Source organism: Zonotrichia albicollis, chromosome 8 (assembly GCF_047830755.1).
Source record: "Zonotrichia albicollis isolate bZonAlb1 chromosome 8, bZonAlb1.hap1, whole genome shotgun sequence".
In the NCBI taxonomy this organism is placed as follows: Eukaryota; Metazoa; Chordata; class Aves; order Passeriformes; family Passerellidae; genus Zonotrichia; species Zonotrichia albicollis.
Window position 1 is genome coordinate 1,496,821 of NC_133826.1, and position 25,018 is coordinate 1,521,838.

General features: G+C 42.3%; 1 protein-coding gene across 5 annotated transcripts in view; it reads right to left on the reverse strand.

The window, feature by feature from the left end:
- Window positions 1-25,018, reverse strand: part of MIER1 (MIER1 transcriptional regulator) — a 43,106-nt gene that overhangs the window by 3,253 nt on the left and 14,835 nt on the right. For 2 of the 5 annotated variants that reach the window (XM_074545586.1, XM_074545584.1), the window contains 11 exons: window positions 24,210-24,234; window positions 22,928-23,073; window positions 15,774-15,941; window positions 14,155-14,287; window positions 12,429-12,493; window positions 12,038-12,110; window positions 10,306-10,457; window positions 6,486-6,567; window positions 4,296-4,390; window positions 3,018-3,145; window positions 1,083-1,219 (listed from right to left, as the gene is read on the reverse strand). In XM_074545586.1, the coding sequence (XP_074401687.1) occupies window positions 1,083-1,219; window positions 3,018-3,145; window positions 4,296-4,390; window positions 6,486-6,567; window positions 10,306-10,457; window positions 12,038-12,110; window positions 12,429-12,493; window positions 14,155-14,287; window positions 15,774-15,941; window positions 22,928-23,026 (1,132 nt within the window). In that variant the 5' untranslated portion in view covers window positions 23,027-23,073; window positions 24,210-24,234. The remainder of the gene's footprint in view (window positions 1-1,082; window positions 1,220-3,017; window positions 3,146-4,295; window positions 4,391-6,485; window positions 6,568-10,305; window positions 10,458-12,037; window positions 12,111-12,428; window positions 12,494-14,154; window positions 14,288-15,773; window positions 15,942-22,927; window positions 23,074-24,209; window positions 24,235-25,018) is intronic. The other 3 variants (XM_074545588.1, XM_074545587.1, XM_074545585.1) reach the window with 2 other exon arrangements.

Genomic DNA, 25,018 nt, shown 5'->3' on the forward strand with positions numbered 1-25,018 from the left:
GCAGGGCAGGGCAGGGATGGGCTCCCCAGGGCAGCCTGGGATGGGGATGGTGGGAGGTGCCAGGGCAGGGATGGGCTCCCAGAGCAGCCTGGGATGGGGATGGTGCCCCTGGCAGGGCAGGGATGGGCAGGGCTGGGCAGGGATGGGGATGGGCTCTCCAGGGCAGCCCGGGATGGGGATGGTGCCCCAATGCAACAACAACACCATTCCATTTTATTTGTTTGTCCTTTGAAACTTCTCCCTTCCAATTCCCTGTCTGCTAATTTCCATCAAAAAAGCAAAAAGCAAGACTCTTTTGTGGTTTCTAATATAACATGTCAAAGAATTATGTACAGATCTACCAAAGACAGATTTTCCTCAAACATGCCTGACTAGCTCTGCTGCAGCTGCATATAGATTGGACCCAAACAGCAATAATAAAGAGTGTCCTGTAACAGAAATGATTCAATACTGCTGGGTTCTCCACTCTCTCTAGTGCAGCTGACAAAAACATGAAGGCTCTGGGAATTTACCAGTGTTTTAGAACTACTATTACTTTTTAAAATATTTCTTTTAAGGATTAATGCAGGGCAGGGCAGGGCAGGGCAGGGCAGGGATGGGGATGGTGGGAGGTGCCAGGGCAGGGATGGGCTCCCCAGGGCAGCCTGGGATGGGGATGGTGGGAGGTGCCAGGGCAGGGCAGCCCGGGATGGGGATGGGGTCTCCAGGGCAGCCTGGGATGGGGATGGTGCCCCTGGCAGGGCAGGGCAGGGATGGGCTCCCAGGGCAGCCTGGGATGGGGATGGTGGGAGGTGCCAGGGCAGGGATGGGCTCTCCAGGGCAGCCCGGGATGGGGATGGTGGGAGGTGCCAGGGCAGGGCAGCCCGGGATGGGGATGGGGTCTCCAGGGCAGCCTGGGATGGGGATGGTGCCCCTGGCAGGGCAGGGCAGGGATGGGCTCCCAGGGCAGCCCGGGATGGGGATGGTGCCCCTGGCAGGGCAGGGCAGGGATGGGCTCCCAGGGCAGCCCGGGATGGGGATGGTGCCCCTGGCAGGGCAGGGATGGGGATGGGGTCTCCCAGGCCCCCCCGAGGCCCCCTCACCGTTGGGGGTGCTGCCCGAGGCGCACTCCTCCCGCTCTGATTGGCTGGTGCTGCTGTTGGAGGCCGTGGGCGGCGGTGATGGGGCCCGGCTGGAGGCGGCGCTCTCGCTCTCGTCCAGCAGGCGGTCCATGTAATCCCTGCGGGACAGACAGACAGACAGACACAGCTGGGACAGGATCCATGGAATCCCTTGTGGGACAGACAGACAGACACAGCTGGGACAGGATCCATGTAATCCCTGCGGGACAGACAGACAGACAGACACACACAGCTGGGACAGGATCCATCCCTGCGGGACAGACAGACAGACAGACACAGCTGGGACAGGATCCATGGGATCCCTGCGGGACAGACAGACAGACAGACAGAGCTGGGACAGGATCCATGTAATCCCTGCGGGACAGACAGACAGACAGACACAGCTGGGACAGGATCCATGTAATCCCTGCAGGACAGACAGACAGACAGACAGAGCTGGGACAGGATCCATGTAATCCCTGCGGGACAGACAGACAGACAGACAGACAGAGCTGGGACAGGATCCATGTAATCCCTGTGGGACAGACAGACAGACAGACAGACACAGCTGGGACAGGATCCATGTAATCCCTGCGGGACAGACAGACAGACACAGCTGGGACAGGATCCATGTAATCCCTGCGGGACAGACAGACAGACACAGCTGGGACAGGATCCATGTAATCCCTGCGGGACAGACAGACAGACAGACACACAGAGCTAGGACAGGATCCATGGAATCCCTGCGGGACAGACAGACAGAGCTGGGACAGGATCCATGGAATCCCTGCGGGACAGACAGACAGACAGACAGAGCTGGGACAGGATCCATGGGATCCCTGCGGGACAGACAGACAGACAGACACAGCTGGGACAGGATCCACCAATACCAAACCATTCCAGTACAAATAAATCCCATTTGTGCAGAAAACCCCCAAAGGGGTCAAGCTAAAACCAAATTAAAAACTCCAGAGTCCAAACCATTCCCATCTGTGCCATTTATCCCAGAACTCCAGGGATGGGGATGGAGATGGAAACAAAGGGAGAAGGTGAACGAAGCCTTGGATGTGGTGGGAGGGCTGGAGCAACTCCAGAAACTTCTCCTGACACGTAATTATCCTGGAATTCCAGCCTGAATTCCCTGAATTTATCTGCAAAATCATTCAAGAGCAGACAAGTCCAGTCCTTAATGACACTGCTGCTGCACCCAACAGCAGGGAGAGACCCAAAAATGTCTCATTTGGGGGAAAAAAATGGAAAATAGGGAGAAATGGAAAATAGGGGGGAAAAAACCCACCAAGAGCTGGAAGGCAAGGAGCAGCCAGGCAGCCCCTGCCAGGTCAGAAAGTCTCTGTAACACCCACAATGTCCCTGATGGCACTCTGGGTGTCCCAGAGCCCTGAAATGTTTGGAGGAACAATAATATTCCAAAGAAGGATCAAGAGAGGAGCCAGGAAGAAATGAGGAATGAAAGGAAGAGCAAAAGAGCTTGGCAGGAGGCAGTGGAAAGAGTGGGCAGGGATGGCAATGGGAAAGCAGAAATCCCCTGGGGTTGGTGTTGTGCTGGCCAGAAGGATGGACAAACAATGCACCACAAATTCCACCTGGAAATGGGAATTCATGCTTTTATAGAAAATATATTTAATTAAAACAAATATTTAAAAAAAATCCTATTAACATTTAAAAAGCAAACCAACCAAATCCTAACAGAACTCAAACTCGGATTGCTCCTCAGTGCAGTGTTGGCCTTGCCCCACATCAATGTACTTTACACATCATTTATGCACACTTAGGACATTTTTTACACTTTGGCTGTTTTCCTGCTGCAAATGAGGCTCTGAATCCCTGAATTTTCAGCTGAGAGGAAGACAAAACAAAGACTGAACCCCCAAAATGATGAAATCAGGCCCATCTTACGTGACCCCAGGGTGCAGGTTGTATTTTTTCTTCCCAAAGCGGGTCTGCTGAGCGAAGAAATCGTAACGTTCCGACTTTTTCCACATGTAATAGAAAGCCACACACTCCCCCACCGAGCGGGTCCGCACCTGCAGCACACAGAAACAAGCCTGGCTCAACTTCTGCTCAAAAAAAATCAGCATTTCTAGCAAAAAAATGTGAAATTCCAACTCTATGCTGCGTGGAAAAGGGGAAATTCTTGGGGTAAAATATCCAAATTGAGAGGGAAGTTCAGGGTGTTGTAAAAATATTGGAGAGAAGGGAAGGGAAAGGAAAGGAAAGGGGAAGGGGAAGGGGAAGGGGAAGGGGAAGGGGAAGGGGAAGGGAAGGGAAGGGAAGGGAAGGGAAGGGAAGGGAAGGAAAGGAAAGGAAAGGAAAGGAAAGGAAAGGAAAGGAAAGGAAAGGAAAGGAAAGGAAAGGAAAGGAAAGGAAAGGAAAGGAAAGGAAAGGAAAGGAAAGGAAAGGAAAGGAAAGGAAAGGAAAGGAAAGGAAAGGAAAGGAAAGGAAAGGAAAGGAAAGGAAAGGAAAGGAAAGGAAAGGAAAGGAAAGGAAAGGAAAGGAGGGAGGAAGAGTGGAGGAAGAGAGGAAGAAAGAAAGAAAAAAGGAAAAGGAAAAGGAAAAGGAAAAGGAAAAGGAAAAGGAAAAGGAAAAGGAAAGGAAAGGAAAGAAAAGAAAAGAAAAGAAAAAGAAAAAGAAAGAAAAGAAAAGAAAAGAAAAGAAAAGAAAAGAAAAGAAAAGAAAAGAAAAGAAAAGAAAAGAAAAGAAAAGAAAAGAAAAGAGAAAAGAAAAGGAAAAGAAAAGAAAAGAAAAGAAAAGAAAAGAAAAGAAAAGAAAAGAAAAGAAAAGAAAAGAAAAAGAAAATTCCAAGGGTGGGCAGAGTCAGGCTGTAGGGACGCAGCTCTTCCCACAGGATTTTTGCAGGATTTCTGCACTTCCAGTTACAAATTCTGGAATTTGAGAAGGTAATTTGGATGTAAATATTGGGCAAAAATTGAGGAGGAAAAAATTCCTGCCTGGATCCATCCCTGGAAGGGTCCAAGGCCAGGCTGGAGCAAGCTGGGATATTGGAAGTGTCCCTGCCCATAAGATTTTTTAAGCCCTTTCCAACCCAAACCATTCCAGGGTTCTGATTCTACAGCAAAAATGAAATAATTGTGTCCATTTCTTTATGAAGGACAAAATTTTTTCATAATTACTTTGCTTTAAAATGTAAAAAGTGAGAATTGCATCCAAATTTACCTTATTTGCCTGAATCACGTGGAAATCCTTGCCATAGACTTTCAGCCCTTGCTCAAAGTTCCTGCACTCCTCTTCTGTCCAAACAGACAATTCTTCTGCAGCAAAATCAAAAATAAAAAGCAATCAAGAAAAGAGTTCATGAAGAAGTGACAGAAAAGATCTGGGCCCTTTCTCCAGCTGCTGATTCCATAGGAACCAGCCCAGGAATTTCACTTTTTGGTATAAAAATAAATCCAATAGTGGGGGAGCAAAATAATCTCATTTATTGCATCCCTGCTGCCCTGGGATGTGCCCATGGAAAGCTCTGGAAGCTGAGCTCCCCCATGGTTTGTAATGTTATTTTTGTCAAATAAAAGGTTTATTTGCTCCTCTATTTAGGATTATTTCACTTTATGTGTCAGGGTTTTTAATGCTACACTCTGTAAAATAAAAAATTAATTTGCTCCTTTAGTTAGAATTAACTCATTTTATGTATCAGGGATTTTAACCTTATACTTTGTAAAATAAAAGGTTAATTTTCTCCTTTATTTAGAATTAATTCATTTTATGTAGTAGGGTTTGTAATGTTATTTTTGTCAAATAAAAGGTTTATTTGCTCCTTTATTTAAGATTATTTCACTTTATGTGTCAAGGTTTTTAATGCTACACTTTGTAAAATAAAAAAATAATTTTCTCCTTAATTTAGAATTAACTCATTTTATGTAGCAGGGTTTGTAATGTTATTTTTGTAAAATAAAAGGTTAATCTGCTCCTTTATTTAAGATTATTTCACTTTATGTGTCAGGGTTTTTAATGCCACTCTGCAAAATAAAAAATTAATTTGCTCCTTTAGTTAGAATTAACTCATGTATTGGGGTTTGTAATGTTATACTTTGTAAAATAAAGGGTTTATTTGCTCCTTTATTTAGGATTATTTCATTTCATGTATTAGGGTTTTTAACCTTATACTTTGTAAAATAAAAGGTTAATCTGCTCCTTTATTTAGGATTATTTAATTTTGTATACTAGGGTTTTAAATGCTACACTTTGTAAAATAAAAAAATAGTTTTCTTCTTTATTTAAAATTAGTTTAGTTTATGTATCAGGTTTTTAATACTACATTCTGTAAAATAAAAAATTAATTTTCTCCTTTATTTAGAATTAATTAATTTTATGTATGGTTTGTAATGTTATACTTTGTGAAAGAAGAGGTTCATTTGTTCCTTTATTTAGGATTATTTCATTTAATGTATCAGGGTTTCTAATGCGACACTCTGTAAAATAAAAAAATAATTTGCTCCTTTATTTAGAATTAATTCATTTTACATAGCAGGATTTGCAATGTTATTTTTGTAGAAGAAAAGGTTTATTTTCTCCTTTATTTAGAATGAATTCATTTTACATAGCAGGATTTGTAATGTTATTTTTGTAGAAGAAAAGGTTTATTTTCTCCTTTATTTAAAATTAATTCATTTTATGTATCAGGGTTTCTAATGCCACACTCTGTAAAATAAAAAATTAATTTGCTCCTTTATTTAGAATTAATTCATTTTACATAGCAGGATTTGCAATGTTATTTTTGTTAAAAGGTTTATTTTCTCCTTTATTTAGAATTAATTCATTTTATGTATCAGGGTTTCTAATGTGACACTCTGTAAAATAAAAAATATAATTTACTCCTTTATTTAGAATGAATTCATTTTACATAGCAGGATTCGTAATGTTATTTTTGTAGAAGAAAAGGTTTATTTTCTCCTTTATTTAGAATTAATTCATTTTACATAGCAGGATTTGTAATGTTATTTTTGTAGAAGAAAAGGTTTATTTTCTCCTTTATTTAGAATGAATTCATTTTACATAGCAGGATTTGTAATGTTATTTTTGTAAAAGTAAAGGTTTATTTTCTCCTTTATTTAGAATTAATTCCTGTCTCATGTTTGCTGCACCCACTTTGATGACTGAAAGGCCTACAAGAGCACCATAAAATACCTAAAAAATGCCCAGGTGAGTTGTCAGAAGTAATTTTCAATGTGAAGTTGGGGCTGAAATCCCAGATATTTGTATCAGGTATGGGCAGGAAGGGAATTTCCACACCTGCTAATGGCATTCCCCAGAGAACAAGCAGAGAGGCATTGCAATGGAGATTAATTACAGCAATGTTCTGAGCTAATTGTGGGTGGGATCAATGGGAACCGAGGAGCAGAAACTCACCCCTGGCTGCTTTCACATTGAACCTCAGCCTCCTCAAGGACTCCTCCGGGTCAAAGTTGCACTTCACCAGCTCATAGAGGGCCTGCAGGGAGGAAATGCACAGTGACCTGATGGCGAATTTTGCCCCAAAAGGCGAGAAGAACTGCCTAAGAGACTCAAGGAAGTCAGCATAGACAGGAGGGATTTTATTACGACGCGTCGGAGAAATCACAAAAGGGATTTCTGGCTATCTCATGACAGAAGCAAGCTTTTATACAGTCTTGGGTGCAGGGTTACATCATCTCATATACATAATCATGCATATTCATAAGAGGCGTGGTGTGGGCGGAGACATCTATTTTGAGGATTATTCTTGGTGGTCCTTCCTCGCGGGCAAGGGTCTTCTGATGAGTCTTCCTCTTTAAACTTTTGAACTCCTATCCTAATATGGTCAATTCCCGGTGTACTTGGCTTGGTTCCCATGGCTTGGCACGGCTCTTAGGGTCAGTTTGACACTGGCACGGCTCTTAGGGTCAGTTTGACATTGGCATGGCTCTTAGGGTCAGTTTGACATTATTAGCTCTGATCATGCTTAGCTCAACAATTCCCTTATCCCTATCTCTCTTTATTGTTTGCTTACCAAACTTCAAACAGAAGGATCCACCAGGATTGCTTCTGGATTAATGAATAACCTATCATACAGCATTATCAATAATTCCAGGATTGCTTCCGGATTAATGAATAACCTACCATACAGCATCATAAGCAATTCCTGAGTGTGGATGGGGGCGAATCCCCTTGTACCTAACATGAGACCACCCACCGGTGATATGGGATATGGCTCTAGTGTTAGGGGTCGCGTGAGTAGCTAATGGGATGGGAATGGGATAGGACTGCTCAGGGTTGATTCTCAGTCTGTGGCTCTGCCTAAGCATTTTGATAACAAAATTATGTTCTTGTGCAGTAGTAAAATGCTGATCGGATGGGCAGTTTGGGGCTTCAGACCCTGCAGGGCCAGAAACACTGCACGGGGGCACCCATGGCCCTGGATCCAGCTGGCTGGTGAGGGGCGAAGGGCAGGGCCCCTGTGCATCCAAAGCCAGCCCCCCTCGGTGTCCTGGCCTCGGGCTGGGCTGGGGGATAGCTCGGAGCAGCGCGGTGAGAGACGAATTAGGAGGCGACCACTTGCTGGGGGTAAACTGAGGGTTTATTACAGAAGAACCAACAAGGAGGGGAAACACCCAGCAAATGGCCCCGAACAGGGGGCGGGAGAGTGTCGGATCTCAGGATCTCAGTCCTGAGGTGCCGGGCCACCGAGACCACCCTTGGGGGGCTCGGGAGTCCTGGAATGTTCCAGAAGTGTCTGGTGGCTGGACTTTGATCCTACACCTGTATGAGGATAGGAGGATTTCACCAAAGTGAATGGTGAAGGGATGAGTTAATTAGAGAGTGAAACACAGGGTTTAGGATTTCTGTACAGGGGGGTTTAGAGAAGTAAGATGGAGGAATTGGGGCGTGTCCTGTCCTTCTTCTTCTTCTTCTTCTCCTCCATCTTCTGTGGTGATGGTGGCACCTTTGGATTGGTTATTACTGAGAGTGCACCGAGTAATAAGAATAAATGGTATTGGGGAAAAATGATAAATATTGTACACGTAACAATGGGTATAAAGATAGGTGTCTGTACAGAGGGCGGCACAGTGTGCTCATGGCTGGCTACTGAGCAGAGCTCTGTCGGGCCGAGAGAAAATCTTTTAGATAAACAATTAATAAACATAAAAACCGAAAGAAGAACTGAAGCCTCTTCTCGTCCTTCGATACGCGGGCTGCCCCAAGGCCACCCCGGGCCTTTCCAGGCCATCCAAACAGCCAAGAAAACCCGACAGGAGAGGGTTTTAAGGGAAAAGGGGGGAAGAAGGCAGGGAAACCCGGCTATCCAATAGTAATACATATTTGGAGGTACGAAACATAACTGATATACTAAAGTAACCAACTGTTATAAATCATAGGAGGGGCTCTGGGGCTACAGCCGACCATAACTCCCAGAGAAAAGAAAATTCTCGAAACCTGGGAGGAGAAAAGGGGGTGCAGAGGGGGGCATATGTGGCCCGAAGTTTAGAGTCTGGCTAGCTGAGGGCGAAAGGCCGACGCCCCTCTGCAATTCCTGGCCAGCGCCCTTCGGCGTCTGAGGGCCTCGGGCTGTGCTGGCTGCGGACTGGCTCACACCGCTGGTATAGGGGAGGAACGGAGCTGACCATTTCCCGGGGGTTAAACATCGGTTTATTGAAGGTGTTGCGGGATCCAAACGCGGCGAAACCAACCGGGAAAAAGTTTTTTTTCATAGGGGGTGAAAACAGGATTATAAAGGAGGGGGGTGGGTACAGGCGGAACCAATCGGGAAAGGTGAGGGGATGAACTTCACAGAACTGACACTCCATGGAGACCAATAATCAAAAGGTAAAGGAGGTGTCCTGGGACCCCAGCCAGCCACCATCTCCAGAGAGGAGAAGGTTCTCGAAACCTGGGAGGAGAAAGGGGGTGATTGACTGGGCCCAGGGAGGAAACAACTTTCACTGATAAGGGAAACCAGGGGAGGAGCAATTACACATCGGCAACTATGAATAGCGGTTACCATAGCAACTTAGCTGACAGGGTAGCAGTGGCGGGAAATACTGGGGGAACAAAACCATTTTACACCTAATAGGGGAGAACAATACATAAATTGGGGGAATAACACAAGACACTTAACAACACACTACAACAGTAATACATATTTGGAGGTACGAAACATAACTGATATACCAAAGTAACCAACTGTTATAAATCATAGGAGGGGCTCCGGGGCTACAGCCAACCATAACTCCCAGAGAAAAGAAAATTCTGGAAACCTGGGAGGAGAAAAGGGGTGATTGACTGAGCCCAAGGAGGAGGCACTTTCACTTTATAAGAGAAACCAAGGGAGGAGCAGTTTCATTTCTATAGCAACCTAACTGGCAGGGTCCTGGGAAAGGAAGAAACCATATAATACAGAAAATAGGGGGAGCAAACTAACAAACTTAAGAACACACCACAGCATCCTGACACCTCTGCAGATTGAAAATAAACCCTTGGAATTAAAAATAAACCCTTGGAATCAGCACAGCGCAATCTAAGATCCATTTACTGTGCTCACACTTCCAAATCTCTATTGACACAAGCAAGAAAATGCCCAAGCAGAGCACTGCAACTTTTTCATCCACTACACACATTTGTAAAATTGATGGAAAGGGTTTTTTTGAAGCTTTTTCATCCACTACACACATTTGTAAAATTGATGTGTAGGGGTTTTTTGGGTATGAAGAAAAAAAAATTAAGTGAACGTTCATAGAGAATTTAATGATTGAAAAATTCTGTACCTGAGAGAATTAATTCATACAGATTCATATATATATATATATATAATTTATTTTCTATTATATATTTATTTTACATAAAGCAACATTAAGCCCAAGTTAACAGTTTAATATTCTCTGAGAAGTAAAATCCTCACCAAATTTCTATTTCCACAAAACGTTCATAGAGAATTTAATGATTGAAAAATTCTGTATCTGAGAGAATTAATTCATGCAGATTCATATATATATATATATATAATTTATTTTCTATTATATATTCATTTTACATAAAGCAACATTAAGCCCAAGTTAACAGTTTCATATTCTCTGAGAAGTAAAATCCTCACCAAATTTCTATTTCCACAAGGAACAATGAGAGTGTTTCAAACCCGATTTTATCTCTTGGGAGTAGAGTGAAATAAAAAGATGATTAATTCTAGAAAAGAAACTGCATGTTTATGTTTTTATACCTGCTCATTGTCTTTAATGTGGGAGCCCTCAGGAATTGCATCCAGGCCCTTCTCCTCTCCCGTGCGCCTCGAGGCCTCGTTGAGGAATTCTATGACTTTGTCCTCTGGTAAAAAGTCAGGGTTCCAGAGCAGCTGGTCATCATTTTCATACACTGGATAGACCCCAGAGAGAGCACAAGAAAATGAAATCATTATAATAAAATGAAATAATTATAAAGGTATTTATTGTCTCTGATCAACCTTGGGGGATCATGGGGGCACCACTAATCTGAGATCCAAATGACCTCGGTTTTGGTCTTGGGTTTGGGACTTTGCCTTCAAATCCTGCCATGATCTGGGTTCTGGGTTATAGAACTCATCCTGCAGCTCCAGAATTTTAATCTCCACCTTTTCCAGAGCTTTCACAGGAGTTTGACAGCAGGGAAGCCACAGTAAACCGAATTTAATGGAGAAATGTGGGCCAAGTGTGATATCCCCTGATTATTTTGGAAGAGTTTTATTTTGGAAGAGCCAAGCTTTGGACTGCAGCAGAATAAAGTGAAATTCTGGCTATTAAAGTAGGAAAATATCCAGAGCTTGGCTGTGGGCTCCAACAACCTGAGGAAGAGCAGCAAGGAAGGAATTTGGGCACTGATTCCAAAAGGAATGCTTGGGAAAGCACAGCCAGCTCAGGGGGCTCAGGATCAATCTCTACTTAGAAAAAGTAATTTATCATGGAAATAAATACAAATAAACCTCCCAAAGTGGTAAAGAAATGATGAAATGTCTTGCAAAGAAAGCAGCTTCACTTCCCCCAGGACACACTTTGGGAACAGCTCCCACGAATTTTTGGGGTTTTTGTTCCAGAGGTTCCCACTCAGCTGGTGTTTGGCTGCTCACTCAAGAAAAATAAAGAGTTCTAGGACCCCTCAGGGAATCCTGGAGGGGTTTGGGCTGGATGGGACCTTAAAAAGCATCCAATTCATGGATTGCCCTGGGAGGAGGGAGCTCAGCTGTGCCAGGTGCTCCGAGCCCTGTCCAGGCTGGCCTGGCAGCCCCAGGGATCCAGGGAATCCAAACCTCCCTGGCAATGGGAGAACTGAGCACAAACCTGGGCTCTGGGAGGGCTCCAGGCTTTGTGCTGCTTCCTTAAAAACTGAATTCTACAAAGCTACAAAGAAATTCATTCTCATTGACCTGCAGTGTGAGCAAACCCTTAGCAATGGGCTGAATGAGAAGGAAAATTTCCTTTTTCTGCTCCCAGCTGGGTTTGAACTGGATCTGCCTTTCCTGACAGCATCCAGCCAAAGCCTCTGCTTGGCATGAGGGGAAAAATTGCTGGGAAAAAAAAATCCACAAGAGCAGAATTTCTTCTTCCTGATTGAAGAGGTACAAAATGTGAAAAGCAAAGCTGTTGGTACCATTTTGCCCTTTTTACTGTGACAATCCAGTTCCAGCAGTGCCATTTCTCCATTAGCTGTTTCATTTCACACAAAAGAAATCCAGAAGTGAAGAGGCTGCAGCTTGTGTGGATCACTAAATCAGAATCCAAGGGTTCAAGAGGCAGCAGGCCAAGAATAAATAAATCCTTCTTTTCCTCTTCCTCCAGCTCTGCTGAGCACAGGATGAGCTCTAATGTGATGATGGTGGCTCTAATTGTCACTCATTTATTAAGGCACATGACATCAATCCAGTCTTTTCCTTCTCCTAATCAGACTTGCATCCCAAGCAGCAATAAATGGTCAAATCTCACCTTTTTCATTCTCTTTGTATTTGCAGGTGCCAGCTGGAATTTCAGCCTGGAACATAGAGCCCACCATGATTTCCTGAGTGGAATAAAAAGAAAAAGTGAAGCCCCCCCTGAGAATTTTTGTTAGCAAACAGGAGCATGACCACATCTGTTTTCCTCCCCTCTTGAAGCTTTTGTTGTTTAAAATCTAAAAATGCAATTAACAGGTTCAAAATTGAAGGCAGCTATATGGAAATGGATTTTTGACTGCTTGGTGAGGATTTAAAGACTTCTCATTACCAAAACTCTGCTCTTTATGGGGAAAATCTGCAGAGGATTTAGGTGCTCCACAGAGCTCAGAGTTCCCCAGTAAGAGATTAATTAATTATTCATGAAATGTGGGCTGAATATTTACCTTTTTCCAGTCTTCTGAGGGAATATAATCTTCATCTTCTTCAGATTCCTCCTCTATTTCACTATCTGCAAGGAATTTCAGAGCCATCTGAGGCCAGAGCAGCAGAGCCAGCAGCCCCAGCCCTGCTCCCTCTGTCCCTCCTTATCTCAGGGACACTTTTGGGGACAGCACTCCTGGCTCAGCAGTGACAAGATTAAAAAATGACCCACCCAGATTTGGATTAAGATACAAGCCAGGCTCTGAGAAATTGAGAAGATATCAATAAAAACAACCCTTAATTTTGTTATTAAATTCATATTTCTTTTCCCTTGGCTTCGAAGGATCCCCATCCAAGTTTATTCTGAATTTGTGGGAATATTTTTGTGGGTTTCAAGCCCTTTTCTATCAGCTCCTGGTTTAGTTGCTGCTGGTTTTTTTTCAGAAAATTTCAGGTAGATTTGAGCAGAAGGTGGCAGAAATCTGGGAGTGTTTCCTCCTGGGGTTTGGGAGCCTGGGATTATTTGGGATAAGGACTGGCAGGAATGTTAAGCTCTTTATGGTCTAGGCCAGCTGCCTTTCCCAAGGTGCTGGTTTCTGTACAGGAGGGGATCCAGCAGCATTAAAATTATCTAGACATTAAATGACATTTTATAGACAGCTGAAAGCTGTGGAAACCCCCAAACCTAATGCAATACACTTGAATTAAGTTAATTCTGTGCTTAAAAATAGGAATTTATTGAAGATATTTGCAATCCTCTGCACAGCTACACACTTGGCAATTGTTCATTTAAATTTAAAGGTTCCCTGGCAATTTTGGATTTAAATAAACCACAAATGAATAATTGCATTTCTAACTAATAATTATCAAGTGTTAGGTATGGTGAGGAATCTTTTATTTGTTCAAACACAGAACAGGAGGAATTCAAATAGCAACAGCCACTTTTACTGAAGAAAGATAAAATATCTGCTTTCCCAAGCAGCCCCAAAGGGTCAGATCCCATCAGGGGAGATTCCAGGGAAATCAGAGTTCAGGATGCAAAATCCATTTGTAAACAAAATAAGTATGAAAATGATCAGCTCAGTGCTGGCAAAACTGGAATTCTTGAAGCAAATTTTCTTCTTAGTGACCTCCCCCTTCCACTATTTCAGGGTTAGCAATTCTTGGTCTTTCCAGATTTTATTGCTTTTCTGTTTCTGAGGAAATCTGTGTTTTATTTGTAGGAAATTTCAGTTGATTCTTCCCTTCAGGTGGACTCTGAGCTCCTTTGGATGAGAACAGAGCCCAGGCTTTGGCAAATAACCAGGGCACACCGATTAATTTTAACCTGCAAAATGTCAAATTTCAATGATTCAATTTCCCAAATCTTTCTTGCAAAATCAGAGATTATCTCCTGTCCTTCCACAGAGCCAGCAGAGCAACCTCAACCCTCAACTAAAACCAGGACTTCCCTTCTTTGTTTTGAGCACGACTCTCACACACAGCAGTGCCATGAAGAGGAAAATCCAATATTTTTAGGGCTCCAAATGCATTTGTGGCTCAGGATACTGGGATTTTGGGGCTGATGAAACTGGACTTACTGGTATCAAAATATTTACAGCACCAAAACCAGGACTTCCCTTCTTTGTTTTGAGCATGACTCTCACGCACAGCAGTGCCATGAAGAGGAAAATCCAATATTTTTAGGGCTCCAAATGCATTTGTGGCTCAGGATACTGGGATTTTTGGGGCTGATGAAACTGGACTTACTGGTATCAAAATATTTACAGCGCCGAGGGCGAATGATTTCCTGGGGGTCCTGGGAGGCCACAGATGGGGCTGGCTCATCGTTGGAGGACTGGGTCTCATCCTCCTGCCCCGACGAGTCCTTGATGGTCTCCTCCTGCCACAAAAGCAAACCACAATCAACAGAGGAAAAAAATCAGCAGCACCTCATTTATCCCTGCCAGTGGAAAAGCTGGGTTTTAATCAGATTTTTAAATGTTCTTGCCAGGATTGGCAATAGATTAATCTCAAATCTCATTTGTGGTATGTGCAGGCTGAGCCACCATAAATGTAACTTCTTATTGTGTGAACACGTTTTGAGGTTGTTTTTTAAGTAGATAAAACTGAAATATTTGCTTTTTAAATTCAAATCTTAATGAAATTTGAATTTCATTTCAATGATATTTTACTTTGGTCTCCAAAGCCCTTTCTTAGGAATTATCAATAAAAGGAGGAGGGATTTAGATGGAAATGGTACCATTTGATTCTGCACAGGGTGACTGGGGTTGGAGGAGCCCTCCAGGATCACCCAGCCCAAGCTGGGACCCATCCCCACCCTGTCACCAGCCCCCAGTGTCACATCCAGGGGCTCCCTGGACACTCCAGCCCCTTGCACAGCCTGACCACCCTTTCCATGAGGAAATTCTCCTGACAGAATTCTCCCTGCAGCCTTCATGTTACACAAGTTTCTCCCCCTCCCCTGAACCTTTCCTGATCCAATCCCACTCTGGATCTTCCTTTTGAACTGTTCAGCCCCCACAAAGAACAATCCTCTCCAGCAGCTGTCAAGGCAGCTTGTAAATCCCAGCAACTTCAGTTCCTGACTCAGATGTACCATTCCTCATCCCTGGGTGCCATTCCAGGGCTCTCAAATTGGTGAAGGTACCAAAAACCCAGAATGGATCTCTTTTAAAGCCACACCAGGAAATGAAACCTCCTCTAAGGCCTCAGCTTTTGTGTCACTGACAATTCCAAGGGGTATCTTAATGGAATTCAGGATGCAGCAGCTGTGCCCCATGACAGGACTCTACATTCCAAGTAGAAAAATCTCTTTTTTAAAATCAGAAAACTATTTGAAGAGAACACAGAAAAGGAGTTTGAAAATGCTAAGCTCAAAACTAAACATTTGGCAAAGATACTTGAAGCATTAGGTTGAGTTAATTCAAGTACAACCGGGCTGGAAAAACACAATTTAAAAGGCTCAAGTTGGAAAACCTGCAGGATTTCCAAGAGCTAGAGCCACATTTAATCCAGCAGTTTGTGCAGTTTCAATAATCAGCTTTTCTACTCCAAGTGAGTGTTCAGCTGTATCCCTAAAGGTGTCTGCAGGCATTTAAAGTGCCAGTGCTGAGGCTGAAGGACAATTCCCATCCCTCACATGATGCTGCATCCAGGGATTTTCAACTGCCTCTGCTTGGGATGAGAGAGATGGAATTAAGAGCAATTAAGAGAAATACAGATGGGTAATTAAGAGTAAACCTTATTAGTAAAGCAAGGTTTATGAAATCAACTCTATTACAAATTAGCTCTGCCACGACCTGGGACACAGAGTAGTGCGGGTATGCAAATCACAAATTTACATATGCAAATGAGCACTCATTTACCTTGTTTTCCCCACTGCAGCCGCTGTTGTCATCGTTATCGACATCATCATCATCTTCTCCCTCCTCCTCCTCCTCTTCTTCCTCCTCCTCCTCCTCCTCCTCCTGCAGGGGCACGGTGCCATCGTAGCCATAGCGGCTCAGCAGCTCCTGGATGGGCATGTCACTCTCCTGGAACCCCAAAAAACTGGGATTAATGGGATATTAATGGGATATCCCACAGGAACTGCTCCATGGCACCATGGCTCTCACCACAGCATGGGGACCAGGGCACCCACACCAAGAACAGTCATTCCAAAAGGGTTGGACAGGCAAAATTGGAAGTTTTCTGAGAAAAATGTGGGATTTTTGTGGATATTTCTGGGATATTTCCTTGATGGATTGATAAAATAGGAAGATTGGGCTCTTAAGGAAAATGTGGGGTTTCTGTGTAGGATAATTTATTTCCCAATCCTTAATTTATTTCCAGCAAACTTCCCACCCCAACAGGATCTCCTGGATGGGCATGTCACTCTCCTGGAACCCCAACAAAACCTGGGATTAATGGGATATTAATGGGATATCCCATGGGAACTGCTCCATGGCACCATGGCTCTCACCACAGCACAGGGACCAGGGCACCCACACCTGAATGGCCACTATGGACTGGCAAAACTGGGAGTTTGGGCTCCTGAGAAAAATGTGGGATTTTTGTGGATATTTCTGGGATATTTCCTTGATGGATTGATAAAATAGGAAGATTGGGCTCCTAAGGAAAATGTGGGATGACTTATTTCCCAATCCTTGATTTATTTCCAGCAGACCTCCCACCCCAACACGATGGGAATGTCACTCTCCTAGGAAAAATTCACACAAAACCTGGGAATTAACAGGGATATTCCACAGGAATTGCTCTGCAGCATCAAGGTTCTCACCAAACTACAGGAATCACTAACACCCACACAAAGAATGGCCATCCCAAAAGGAATTCCTTTTGGAATGGACTGGCAAAATTGGAAGTTTGGGCTCCTGAGAAAAATGTGAGATTTTTGTGGATATTTCTGGGATATTTCCACAGGGATTAACAGGAATATTTCCTTGATGGATTGATGAAATAGGAAGATTGGGCTCCTAAGGAAAATGTGGGATGACTTATTTCCCAATCCTTGATTTATTTCCAGCAGACCTCCCACCCCAACATGATGGGAATGTCACTTTCCTGGGAAAAATTCACACAAAACCTGGGAATTAACAGGGATATTTCCACAGGAATTGCTCTGCAGCATCAAGGTTCTCACCAAACTACAGGGATCAGGGCAGCCACACCAAGAACAGTCATTCCAAAAGGGATGGACTGGCAAAATTGGAAGTTTCCTGAGAAAAATGTGGGATTTTTGTGGATATTTCTGGGATATTTCCTTGATGGATTGATAAAATGGGAAGATTGGGCTCCTAAGGAAAATGTGGGGTTTCTGTGTGGGATAATTTATTTCCCAATCCTTAATTTATTTCCAGCAAACCTCCCACCCCAACAAGATCTCCTGGATGGGCATGTCACTCTCCTGGAACCCCAACAAAACTGGGATTAATGGGATATTAATGGGATATCCCACAGGAACTGCTCCAAGGCACCACAGCTCTCACCACAGCACAGGGGACCAGGGCACTCACACCAAGAACAGTTATTCCAAAAGGGATGGACTGGCAAAATTGGAAGTTTGGGCTCTTAAGGAAAATGTGGGATTTTTGTGGATATTTCTGGGATATTTCCACAGGGATTAACAGGAATATTTCCTTGATGGATTGATAAAATGGGAAGATTGGGCTCCTAAGGAAAATGGTTTCTGTGATGTGGGGTTTCTGTGTGGGATTATTTATTTCCCAATCCTTGATTTATTTGCAGCAGACCTCCCACCCCAACAGGATCTCCTGGATGGGAATGTCACTCTCCTGGGAAAGATTCACACAAAACCTGGGAATTAACAGGGATATTCCACAGGAATTGCTCTGCAGCATCAAGAGTCTCACCAAACTACAGGAATCACTAACACCCACACCAAGAATGGCCATCCCAAAAGGAATTCCTTTTGGAATGGACTGGCAAAATTGGAAGTTTGGGCTCTTAAGGAAAATGTGGGATTTTTGTGGATATTTCTGGGATATTTCCTTGATGGACTGATAAAATAGGAAGATTGGGCTCTTAAGGAAAATGTGGGGTTTCTGTGTGGGATAATTTATTTCCCAATCCTTAATTTATTTCCAGCAAACTTCCCACCCCAACAAGATCTCCTGGATGGGAATGTCACTCTCCTGGGAAAAATTCACACAAAACCTGGGAATTAACAGGGATATTCCACAGGAATTGCATCAAGGTTCTCACAAAACTACAGGAATCACTAACACCCACACCAAGAATGGCCATCCCAAAAGGAATTCCTTTTGGAATGGACTGGCAAAATTGGAAGTTTGGGCTCCTGAGAAAAATGTGGGATTTTTGTGGATATTTCTGGGATATTTCCACAGGGATTAACAGGAATATTTCCTTGATGGATTGATAAAATAGGAAGATTGGGCTCCTAAGGAAAATGTGGGGTTTCTGTGTGGGATTATTTATTTCCCAATCCTTGATTTATTTCCAGCGGACCTCCCATCCCAACACGATGGGAATGTCACTTTCCTGAACAAAATTCACACAAAACCTGGGAATTAACAGGGATATTCCACAGGAATTGCTGTGCAGCATCAAGGTTCTCACCAAACAACAGGGATCAAGGCACCCACACCAAGAACAGTTATTCCAAAAGGGCTGGCTTGGCAAAATTGGAAGTTTTCTGAGAAAAATGTGGGATTTTTGTGGATATTTCTGGGATATTTCCTTGATGGATTGATAAAATAGGAAGATTGGGCTCCTAAGGAAAATGTGGGATGACTTATTTCCCAATCCTTGATTTATTTCCAGCAGACCTCCCACCCCAACACGATGGGAATGTTGCTTTCCTCAGCAAAATTCACACAAAACCTGGGAATTGACAGGGATATTTCCACAGGAATTGCATCAAGGTTCTCACCAAACTACAGGAATCACTAACACCCACACCAAGAATGGCCATCCCAAAAGGAATTCCTTCCCCAGCTGCAAACAAACCTGCTAAACCTTAAAAAAATTTTATTTAAACCTCATGAAAAAGCTGGTCTGCTCTGAGGAGACATTTCAATTTGTACTGTCAGGTCTCAAACTAATTCAAGTACAACAAAGGCTCCCAAACTCTCCCCTTTATTAATAAAAATTACTAATACATACTACTAATAAATACTTTTAATTAAATTTTGTTAATAAATAGTATTAGTAAAAATTGCTGGCTCTGCTAATTAATTTCTTTATTACTTTTAATCCTCAGTGTCCAGCCTCTCTCCCTAAGTGAGATTTTTCAGAGCAGAAATTTTGAGGAATCATTTAAAAATTCTCTCTCAAAGCATCAAATCCTTTGTTTATTATTTGGAGTTGTGTGCTTGCTCTAAATAGTTTTTTCCTAGTATCTATAGTTTATCCTAGCATCTAATGCAAATGTATCTATGTTGGCTGATAATCAGATATTTTTAGTTATTGGCTGACCTTAGACTTCCTATCCTAAGGGCCTGCCCTGATCTGATTTCTGGAAACATCCCAATAATCCCAATGACAAAGTGGAGCTGGTTGTGCTCTGTAAAAACAAGAGTGGCACGGGTTATCAGCACTTCTTATCTGCATTATTTTATTTTATTTTATTTTATTTTATTTTATTTTATTTTATTTTATTTTATTTTATATTTTATTGAACTGAGCCATTCTAGATCTTATTCCCCTACTCTCTGGTTAAGCTTTACACCCAGCCATACAATTAAATGGTTTTTGGTCCCCACAGTGTCACTTGATGGGGAATAAATATTTTACTGACACAGATAACATGAAAGGCCTGTGCTCTTAATTAAACCTGGCAGCAGAGCCAGCAGAAAAATCCTACTGGAATCATCCAAATGTTCTCCAGGACATTTTGGAAAAGAATATCCTGTATTTAAGCACTCCCATCCCCACAGAGCTGAGAATTAGAAATGAAAAATTGGAATTTGCATTTTTTTTTAGGAATTATGGAATAGAAATATCATTGACCCTGTGTTACCCAGCAAAGGGGGTTTGTATTTATAATGTTTTTCTGTATTTATGTTTTTCTGTATTTATAATGTTTTTCTGTATTTATAATGTTTTCTCAGGTTAAGCCTCTTAACTGCAAATAGTCCATTGCAATTGCAAGAGCTCCAGGGACCAGCAGCTCTCCAAGAGAAAACAAAAACTGGGATTTCTTCATCGCTTCAGGGTATTGCAAAATGGAAAAGGTGAAAAAAATGAATGTATTTATTTATTATTTACCCACTGGCTATGAGGGGATAAACTGAAGGGCTGTAATGTGGTGAGAGAGTTACATGAAATATGAAGGGAAAAAAGCCAATTTTCAATTTAAACCCCACATGAGAGACGTGTGGAGCTCCACTCCTCATTTAATCTACATGAAGCACATTTAGATTCACCAACTATTTATTTATCTTTATGTTTTCCATTTAGTATCAACCTGGAAATTAGCAGATTAAAAAAAAAAGATAATTTCCACTGGAAATATAGATTAAATGGAGTAAATTAATTTCAAGTCCTATTGGCAGAATCACTTAAGCTAAATAGGATTTGTACATCAAATATTCATCAGTGAATCATTAATGATCTGTTCTGGAGGCCAACAAGGCCACAGACAGGATCTAAATTACTCTGCATTTATAATGAACCCACTTGGTAATTTAAGAATATTATTCCTGCCTGAGAAATAATTGAAGACAATACAGAAGTGACAGCAGAACCAGGAAGAAATTAGCATTTACACTGGAAATATTGATTAAATGCACCAAATTAATTTAAAGTGCTATCAGCATAATCATTCATGCTTAAATAGGGTTTGGACAGCATTTCCTCTGCATCTGCCTTTAAATGAGGCTATTCCTAAGAGCTCCACTTGGACAGATATCTGTATCAAAATGCACAAGAAATGGGAATTATGAGAGGTTTGGTTTTAAAATAAGAACCTACAAGCACTACTCTGGTGCAGCTGGAATACACAAGTTTAGTGTCAGATGATATTTTAATTTATATTAGTTCTAAAATTTACATCCTATAGATGCAAAACCAACTAACCAAGCACATTATAAATATTTATGTACCATTTATTTCCCCCAATTCTTGGTAAATTTATTCAGCCTTTCCCTCTCTTTATTATTTATTTATTAATTTTTTTAAAATTCCTGCATGTTTTGTGGGTGTGGTTTGGGATCTGTTCCAGATTGCAAGGCAAGATGTATTCTGTATGTCAGTTGTGTTTTGTCAAGTTTGTATTATCTCTGTCTGAGTGACCACAATCACTCCTCCCTCAGGGGAGATATCTGCTGATAACAGCCATGGAATGTCCCTGCATGGCTGATAAGAACTGCAGCATCCCATTGGGAGATGTGAGCCCAGAGGGAGGAGCTGAGAATTCCTGCCTGGATATAATCTGGAGGTTCTGGAACAATAACTAAACATTCCTACCTGGATAGAATCTGGAGATTCTGGAACACCAGCCAAGCATTCCTACCTGGATATAACCTGGAGATTCTGGAACAATAACTAAACATTCCTACCTGGATATAATCTGAGATTCTGGAACAATAACTAAACATTCCTACCTGGATAGAATCTGGAATTCTGGAGCACCAGCCAAGCATTCCTGCCTGGACAGAATCTAGAGATTCTGGAACAATAACTAAACATTCCTGCCTGGATAGAATCTGGGGATTCTGGAACACCAGCCAAGCATCCCTACCTGGATAGAATCTGGAGATTCTGGAGCACCAGCCAAGCATTGCTATCCAGATATAATCTGGAGATTCTGGAACAATAACTAAACATTCCTGCCTGGATAGAATATGAGATTCTGGAACACCAGCCAAGCATTCCTGCCTGGGTATAATCTGGAAAATCTGGAACAGCAGCCAAGCATTCCTGCCTGGATAGAATCTGGAGATTCTGGAACACCAGCACGGCTTCTGCACTGGATTCCCCAGAGGAACAGCACTGACTCTGCCCCTGGATCTTCCACCTTTCTACAGGGAACCACCCCTGACACTGCAGGAGGGCTGAGCCACAATTCCAATGGGATTTCTATAGGATCCCTGCTCCAGCAGAACCACACTGACACTGCAGGAGCTCTGCAGCCACAATTCCAATGGCACTGCTGCCAACAGCCTGACCCACAGGGTGTCAGGGTGTGTTCTGACTCTGTCACTGTTGTTCTAGTGAACTGCATTGTTTATTTTATCCTTTTATTTCTTTCCCTAGTAAAGAACTATTATTCCTGCTCCCATATTTTTGCCTGAGAGCCCCTTCATTGAAAATTCATAGCAATTCAGAGGGAAGGGGGTCACATTCTCCATTTCAGGGGAGGCTCCTGCCCTCCCTAGCAGACTCCTGTCTCTCCAGACCCGGACAGGCTCCTGGAGGCCACCTGTCGGATCTCAGGATCTCAGTCCTGAGGTGCTGAGCCACCGAGACCACCTTGGGGGTCTCGGGAGTCCTGGAATGTTCCAGAAGTGTCTGGTGGCTGGACTTTGATCCCACACAGGAGACGACAAGGATGAGGGCTTCACTGGAGTGAATGGTGAAGGGATTGGTTAATTAGAGGGTGAGACACAGGGTTTAGGATTTCTGTACAGGGGGGTTTAGAGAAGTAAGATGGAGGAATTGGGGCGTGTCCTGTCCTTCTTCTTCTTCTTCTTCTCCTCCATCTTCTTTGGCCACGGTGGCACTTTTGGATTGGTTATTACTGAGAGTGCACCCAGCAATGAGAATAAATGGTATTGGGGAAAAATGATAAATATTGTACACGTAACCATGGGTATAAAGATAGGTGACTGTACGGAGGGCAGACAGTGTGCTCATGGCTGGCTGCTGAGCAGAGCTCTGTTCGGCTGAAAGAAAATCTTTTAGATAAACAATTAATAAACATAAAAACCGAAAGAAGAACTGAAGCCTCTTCTCGTCCTTCGATACGCGGCTGCCCCAAGGCCACCCCGGGCCTTTCCAGGCCCCTCAAACAGCTGAGATAAACTGGACAGCCACCTACCCTGTTGAGATCCTCGATTTCAGACCTGAAGTTTGTCTCCCCTTCCATCATCTCCTCCTCCTCTAGTGTGCGCTCGTCGTCGAAGTCGTGCACCAGCATGTCAGCCGAGGGGTCGAACTCATGGTCGTCAGAGGCTGCTGATCCTCCTGGGGAACATTCCAGAAGCAGCTCAGCTCCAGCAGCTCTGCAGCTGTGCCTGCAGGGCAGGCTGGCAGCAGGGCTGGGAGCAGAAATCCCAGTGATGCCCCTCTGGCTCTGCCCTCCCTGTGGGGAGATCCTGGTAGGAAAGAGCAGGAACCGCCTGCACAGCCCCTCTGGGAAATTCAGCATTAAATAACCACAAACCTGCCTGCCCTGAGCTCTGCAGAGTCAAACACTCACCATTAAAAACTCACAAATACAACCTCAAAAACCAACTCACAAATAATAACAAATAAAACCTTGCAAATAAAAGCTAACTCACAAATAAGAACTCAGCAAATAGAAACTTATCAAATAAAAACAAATAAAAACTCACAACTAAAAACAAATAAAAACTCAGCAAATAGAAACTTATTAAACAAAAACAAAAACTCACAAATAAAAACAAATAAAACCTTGCAAATAAAAGCTAACTCACAAATAAAAACTCAGCAAATAGAAACTTATCAAATAAAAACTCACAAATAAAAACAAATAAAAACAAATAAAACCTTGCAAATAAAAGCTAACTCACAAATAAAAACTCAGCAAATAGAAACTTATCAAATAAAAACAAATAAAAACTCACAAATAAAAACTCAGCAAGTAAAACAAAAAACCTCACAAAATTCTCCCTTAATCCCAGTCCTGTTCATATTTTCCCCCTTTTCTCCTGAATTTTAATCCCAATTCTGTTCATATTTTCCCCCTTTTCTCCTGAATTTTAATCCCAGTCCTGTTCATATTTTCCCCCTTTTCTCCTGAATTTTAATCCCAGTCCTGTTCATATTTTCCCCCTTTTCTCCTGAATTTTAATCCCAATTCTGTTCATATTTTCCCCCTTTTCTCCTGAATTTTAATCCCAGTCCTGTTCATGTTTCCCTTTTCTCCCTGGACCATTTAAATTCCATTTTCCAAGCCTTGCCCCACACTGAGGGTGTGACAGGGAGGAATGACTCTAAGATTTAATTATGAAGCACTTAATTATTTCTCTGAAAGAAATAAAACCTCAGGAGGCAACAACAATGCAGCTGAAGGAACTCCTGGAAAGTTTTCCACCCATAGGATGCCCAAACCCTTGGAAATTATTAAAAATATTTACCTGGGCTTGAAGACTCAACAGAAGGCTAAAAAAAAAAAAAAAAAGAAAAAAAAGGAAATTATTTTTGGTATGTTGAATCTGTGTCAATAAAATTATTTAGCTGATAGAGAACAACTCACTGCAGAAAAATAGATTTATAAATAATAAATTTTAAAATAAATTTATAAATATTATAAATAAATGTCTATAAATAATAATTGAACATATAAATAAATTTATATGTTTATAAATAAAATGATTTACCAAGGTAAACATTACTTTCACTTTAGCTGTGATTGAACTGCAGGTATAAATCCCTTTTTCCACAATCCAGGGATATCCCAGATTCCACTGCCAGTGAGTCTCAGTTTAAGAGGAATTATTAAGGAATTATTTAATTATAATTGAATAAATTAAGAGGAAGCCGAGCACAAATTCCCTGTTCTCCTTCAATTCAGAGACACACTTTTTACAGGAATCCCAAATCACAATAAGAACTTACAGAATAAAGGAAAAAAAACAATTTAATCTGAATCTCTAACTCAGATGTGAGGAAAAAAACAAAAAATATTACTTTTGAGATAAAGAAAATAATTCCCTAATAATCCAGGCAGCAGAGCCCCTCTTTGGCCCAAAATTTGGTACCCTGGTCTTTACAACCTCCACAAACAAATTCTGCCATCAAATCCTGCTTTCCCTGTGCCAGGCTAAAAGGGAAAAAATTCTGTCTGATTTGAAGTTTTTAATATCAAAAGTTAAACTGAAAAAATTCTGTCTGATTTGAAGTTATTTTATACCAAAAGCTAAAAGTGAAAAAATTCTGTCTGATT